At 37.7% G+C, this 7011-nt stretch overlaps 1 protein-coding gene across 1 annotated transcript; it reads right to left on the bottom strand.

Annotated features, from left to right (window-relative positions):
• Positions 1-1787: 1787 nt before the first annotated feature.
• Positions 1788-2679, bottom strand: LOC132053683 (uncharacterized). Its single transcript, XM_059445796.1, has 2 exons — positions 2545-2679; positions 1788-2378 (listed from the first exon to the last, which is right to left on the bottom strand). The coding sequence occupies exons 1-2, from the start codon at positions 2677-2679 to the stop codon at positions 1788-1790; spliced, it is 726 nt and encodes a 241-aa protein (XP_059301779.1).
• Positions 2680-7011: the final 4332 nt, after the last annotated feature.

The following is a 7011-nucleotide window of genomic DNA, read 5'->3' as shown; positions in this document are numbered from 1 at the left end:
AAAGGAATTGATATTGATCTTGATGTTGGGATATGTGCCCATGTGTGGAACGGTTGTCATTGATATACTCTTGTTGGCATTGATAGCATGCATTCATACTCATGTATTTGGATCGGGTTGTGCACTGCAACACAGATATATATACATATATTGGACCGGGTTGCACGTTCCGCAACACTTATTGGATCGGGTTGCACATACCGCAACACTGACTGGGATCAGGTTGCATGTTCCGCAACACTGACTTGGATCGATCTGTGCGTCGCAGCAAGTACATGGTCTTTGCGCATCCCTCATGGGTCATGACTTTTGAGGCATAGATATCATCCGCCCAGAGCATGTGCGTATCATTGCATTCCATTGTATTGCATTCATACTTCATTCACTCATACATCTGATTTCTGGTAGTGGTTATTTATTGCATTGTACAGTGCTCGTGAGCATTGACTTCCTAGTTGGTTACTGATTTGAGATTGTCGTGTGTCTGATTATTACATACTTGGGAATTGATGGACTCGAGGAGTAGAGACTTTTCCTAGGCTAATACTCGGGTTACGGATTACTATTGTTAGTTGTACGGTGTTTGTGGTTTTTACAAGAATCGTGGAAAATTGGCTGACTTGTGGTTAGATGTTTCACCATAGGCTATGATTCAGTTATTGATCTTTATATACTTGAGTTGTTATTCTTGGACTGTGTGGTGTTTATACCTGATTGTGAGCATGTCTATTTCTTCAGTCTCTTCATTTATATATGTTAGCTAATTGTTGTCGGCCTATGATGCCTACTCAGTAAGTGTTGGTTATACTGATGCTACCTTGCTACCCTCCTTTTCGGGTTGTAGAGTTTTGAGACAGGTTCAACTTCCACTTACTTCCACTTCCAAGACTGATTTTCGAGGCCTGGCTTGCGAGTATCTAAGGTGAGCATCTGACGAGTCACTGCCCGGAGACCCCTCTATCCCTGTCTTTATTTTCTTCTATTCAGACAGATGTGTTTAGCATTTGAGACTTGTATTTTTCAGACTTTACTTAGTTTTCTTGTACGAGTCAGACCAGTTCCCTGGGGATTGTATTTATATTTCGCACTTATGATTATTTATGATTCAGACTTTTACTTATTCTGCTCAAGTTACTTTATTGTGATTGAATTTATGAATTAGGAAAAGGGTTCGTCTATCGAGGTGGAAAATGGTAGGTGCCCGCGCGACTTAGTGAAATTGGGTCGTGACAATAATGCAGGCGTCAAGCCACTAAATTACTTCTTTCTTCACCACCTCTTTCATTAATTGGGTTCCACCTTCTATGATTTTCAACACTGGGCCTGCTATCCTCCTCCAACAATATCTTGTACATGAAAAATGAGTTATTGATCCCTTGAATGTCATCTATAGCCCATCCGAGAGCTCGGATCCTATCTCTCAATACTCGCAACACATGTTCAATTTGCACATCAGTCAAAAAGTCAGAGAGGATTACGAGAAATGTGTTAACACTGCCCAGGAAAGCATACTGTAAATGAGAAGGTAAAGGTTTCAGCTCAAGAACCAGAGCCTCTTCAATGGAAGGTTTCGATTTCTTCCAAGATTCTGGTCTCTCCAAGTGTTCAAATGGCTTATTTGCTTGTACATAGGTGCAAGAAGTGTCAAGAATGTGAAGACACTCTTCGACTGCCCCATCTTCCATTCAGTCCTCACCATATACCAATGTCATATCCAAGGAATCTCTAGAATCCAGAAAGTGATCTAGCTCTGCATTTGTTAGCCCGGATTTCACCATTGTGATCATCTACAGTTCCTCATAATGGGGAGGAAACTTAGTAGCTTTGAACACATCAAAAGTATCTTCTTGATCGTTTACTGTCATAGACATCTTCCCATCTCTGACTCTGAGGACCGCATCAATAGTCTCTAAGAATCCCCTTCCCATAATAAGAGGTACATTCTTGTCAGCTTCATAATCAAGAATAATGAAGTCAACTGACAGGATGAATGGGCTCACTTTCATGAGAACATCTTCAATTATGCCATCGGGGTATGCTAGAGATCTATCCTCCAATTGCAAAGTGACTGTTGTTGGTCTTGGCTCACCCAATCCCAATGTCTGGAACACAGATATGGGCATCAAATTAATACTAGCACCCAAATAGCACAATGCTAGACCAACCTCAATGTTACCAATAGTAATGGAGATGGTGAAACCGCTCGAATCTTTAAGCTTTAGAAGAATCTTGCTCTTCACTCTGGAATTGAACTCCTTAGTAAGTGTTACAGTCTCAAACTTTATCAGACGTCTTTTATTTGCAACAACATCTTTGATGTACTTAGCATATTTTGGAACCTCTTGCAAGAGCTCCACCAAAGGGATGTTGATGTGTACCTATTTCAAGATCTCAAGGAATTTCTTAGAAGCCGAATCATCTTCACTTTCGAGTCTTTGCGGAACGTGGCGATGGCTCGTATGGCACTACCTCCGGACGCTCCGTAATATTATTCGTAGTTTTCGTTCTGCCTCTCGTCCTCTTAACAGAATCGCCCAGATTCACCTTCTTTTTCCTTGGAGGAACTTCTTCCAATTGTCTGCCATTCCTCAAAGAAACAGCATGAAGTTGTTCTTTCATATTCTTTTCGGTATTACTTGGAAGAGCACCCTGTGGTCTGACAGTTTGAGAAACTGCCATTTGGCCCTTCTAACGTTCTAGCTCATGGATGGATTTCTGTATTTAATTGATCACCTGCTGATGTTACTGAGAAATCAATTGGTTCTGAGACATCCATTGCTTCATTGTTTCCTCCAAAGAGATACTCACCTGCTGCCCCTGAGGCTTTTGATAATTGTTCTGATAGTTCAAATTCTATTTATTTTTGAACTGATGTCCACCACCCCGATTCTGGTGCCCCATATAGTAGACTGATTCTGGGTTGGCAGTATTCAAAGGACAATTGGCGAACAGATGATCTCTACACAATCATCGCAATGTTCTTGTACCTGATTGACTTGCTGCATCTGATTCCCGAATGGAGCATTGGTCAACCTATTAACAGCATGAAAAAATTGACCAAGGTCTGCTCAAATATCGGTAACGTCATCTACTTGGAGCACTCTAGCAGCTTCCTTTGTAATTCCTGAACGACTTGGTTCCGGGTCCTCTTGAATACCTTCAGACATTACCTCTGGAAGAGCTTCTATCTCTTCATATGTTTTAGACAAGATTTGGCCCTGAGCTGAAGCATTTAATAAAGCTCTCGAATCGTGCCTTAGCCCTTCCACAAAATAGTTCCCAATGATCTCCTTCGGCTGCATGTGATGGGTACAATCTCACAAATAACCCTTATACTTCTCTCATGCTTGTGGTAGAGATTCAGAGTCTTTCTGAGTGAAGTTAGGAATTTTCCCTCTTAGCTCCTTCGTTTTCCTAGATGAGAAATTTTTTTTGATGAACTTTCTTGATAATATCTGCAACGAAGTAATAGTGCCAGCAGGAAGATTCTGCAACCAATCCCTTGCTTCACCAATCAATGAGAACAAAAACAATGCCATCTTCACGTAATTGTCGAAGACATCTTTATAATGAAAATTTTCGCTCAACTCCACGAACGTCATCAAGTGCTTATGCGAGTCTTCATGAGGCTTACCCATATACTAGCACGTATTCTGCACCAGCCGCACTGCTCCTTCTTTCAGTACCAAAGTTTCCATTGATAGCAGGCTTGATAATAGCCTTAGCAACATTTGTTAGACTAGGTCTAGAAAAATTCGACACTGGAACTCAGTTTTGTTATGCCATCTCAACAACTCTTTCAAAGAACTCTTTCAACTTCCTGGTTCTGGACTTCGGCATTGTCAACCAAACCAAGAGCACGCTCGTTGTTTGCCAGCTTTTTCTGCTTGTGTAGTGTCCTTTCAATTTCCAGGTGAAAGTCAGCTAATGCTTTTCCTTGACTTCGAGTATTTGGCATAAACGAGAGAATTCACCTGAGGAGCACAAGTCAACCAAAGAACTAGAGTAAAACCTTGAATAGAAATTAAAAATTCAAACTAGAAAAACAAGAAATTTTTCTAAGTCCCCGGCAAAATTATTGGATCCGATTTGCCTATTGTTCAAATTGTTGGATATTACATATCTGTTGTACTCTTCAGTAGTGGATGTTCTTGGACTCAGAAATCACACATGTAAATAGCATCATCTCAGATTTTGCAAACACGATTCATTTAGTTATCTCTATTTTCTCCATACTTGCATGTTTTTAACAGCTGAAACAGAAATATTTGTGGTCTATATTACCAAATCTTTCATTTGTTTCAAATATTATGAGAAAATAAGTAAACTTCTCATTGTATTTCATGTTTATCTATTTTTAAATAGATCTCACTTTGTTCAGGGCGATGGTGAATGGAATCACGATGAATCCATCAAGCTGAGTAACATGTGTTAGCTGCCGAAATGCCTTCACAATGGTCAGTAACTATCTATATGTTTTAAAAGCACAACTTTCATACGTGCAGTTCTAGACTGTACAAGACTTACGACTTCCTCATTTTTGCTGGAACAAACATTTGGTTCGGGTTGCAAGCTTGACAATGTATGCTTTTGCATTTTTTATTTTCAGTGATGGCTCATTGGGCAAGCAAGTAGATGTCAAAAATCAGTTAATGGTAATTTGTGCAATGTTATTCTTGCTTCTTTTGGCTGCTCGGCCAAAATTATTACAATCGCTAGCCAAATCTACACTAATAATGTATAAAATATGTATATTCTATCTATATTATATATTATATATAAAAAAATATACACTTTTCAGCTATTATTTTGGTGAACGGATATACATTGTAAAAATTCTCTTATTTTCTGTTTATCTTCGTGTGGTCGTGTTCTTAGTTATTGGGCTCTATGCAATATTACTTGATAGCTTACACATCAGTTTTCACCGGAGGCTGCTTCGTGATTGTTTCATTTTGGAACTAAAGAGCCAAGCTTTGTCTTGTATCCTCTCCCCTGCACTATTCTTTAGTATGTGATATATATAATTATCTTTTTGGAAACCTATCTTCATTTGTCCGATTTAGAAATCAAAATTGCAGTATTTTGCAGTTTAAAACGTAAAAACTAGAGGAAAGATTCGTTCGACAACTTTTTGCACTTATTGGTTGAAGAAAGTCCTTTACTATCAAGTAGCTAGCATTTATGTGTTAACAAGAGTCATAACTAACGTATCACAGGTTCGTATAGTTTCGTTTGGCTCTTTTTTTTCGTACAAAAATTAAAGACAAAATCAAAGTTTCTTTGTGCTATGATGTCTGCTTAAGCTACCTAAGAATGAAGCACTTGTGTGTAATTTGAGCTTCAGACATTTTACGGTTGTCTTCGTGATCAACGACATACGGATGAGCCAATCCTCATAATCTTTGGTATCTATATTTCCACCAAGTTCATTACAGTAGATATATCACCAAGAGAAATGAAAGGCTAAAGTTCTACTATCATAATTATTTTCTAAAATGTGACAGGTTCCTGCTATCATCTACTTATTTAGCTTCATCACGTCCATCCTACTCCAGGTTCTCCTTATAACCCTACTCCAGGTTCTCCTTATAACCCAACTCTTCACTTCAAGAAAGTAAGGATATGCGACATTTAATCCATGACCTTTGAAATAAATGTTGGAGAAAAAGGATGTTCTCAACATTTATAAGAAAATGTCATAAAAACAGCAACATTTGATACAAAATGTCGTAAAAACTACATTTGATACAGAATACATTTACTGCAAATCTATCTATCTATCTATCTATATTACATTAAAAACATGAACCCCTAAATGTAAAAGTTAAATTACTAAAATACCGTTAAAAGAAAAAAATAAAAAGAAAAAATAAGAAAACTAATCCAACGAATCAACTGCCCAAAGCAAACAGTCACAAGTCACAACCATTCGGTTGTTCAAATGACAAATTCCCAAATAAAGCCTTCACACTATATTCTCCAAAAGAATATTAACGAATTACTATGTTTATGTTCCCATCACACGCTGCCAAATTAGTGCACTATACTCTCTTTTCCTCATCACTCATGTCTTATGTGTGTTAAATATTTTCAAAAAGGTTTTCTAGATTTGCCAACAATTATTGCTTTTAATACCCTTTTAAATATCTAAAGACCATAATTGTTTAAAAATGTACCCAACTTTAAATGTTCATGAAAAGATGACATATTGGTCACAATGCTTGGCAAAATCAGCACTGGTGTGGCACAACCGTTCAAATAATTTACAAATTAGTGGACGTGCTTACCAATTCCTTCAGAAGGTAAGTCTGTCATTCATTTTATTAGTTTATTAATTCTCTTTTATATGGACTTTTGTCAATCTCCTACCCATTTTTTCCATCAGTAAAATAAATGATAATTTGATTTTAAGAACTTCCATTATGGTTAAATCAAAATTGAGTTTTATGTTTCGTTTTAATCTTCCATGAATGAATTGATAGCAGATTGTATCTTTTCTTCTATGTTAGTATTTCTCTAGATTTTGAGTTAATTTACTATTATTTTTACGAGTATTTTATAGTGGTTGGATAATCATTTAAAGTTCCTTTCAAATCCAATATATATCGACGATGACTCATGTTGTCGCTTAAGGATTCTTATTAGGGAAAAGGGTCAAAAATACCCCTCTATTTTGTTGTAATGGCTAAAAATATCCTCCGTTACAATTTTGGGTCATTTATGCCCCTGCCGTTATGAAAGTTAACAAATATACCCTTCATTTAACGAAAATCCCCAAATTGATTCAAATGACCCGATTTTCATAAAAAATAACCCACTCTTCTATTTTAGCCGCCCCGATCCATCTCCTAAAATAACTCATTCTTCTTCTCCGAGAAAATCTGGCACACCAGCCATCTCCGATGAACCACGGAATCGATGAACTACCACGGAGAAGGAGACAGTGTTGTCGGTTTACATTGCCGGTGAAGATGGCAAGCGGTGCCGTCTCCTTTGTTTTTGTGTTGC

This window comes from Lycium ferocissimum, chromosome 4 (genome assembly GCF_029784015.1).
Source record: "Lycium ferocissimum isolate CSIRO_LF1 chromosome 4, AGI_CSIRO_Lferr_CH_V1, whole genome shotgun sequence".
Classification (NCBI taxonomy): Eukaryota; Viridiplantae; Streptophyta; class Magnoliopsida; order Solanales; family Solanaceae; genus Lycium; species Lycium ferocissimum.
Note: the sequence above shows the minus strand (reverse complement) of the source record. Positions and strands in the feature narration are given on the sequence as shown.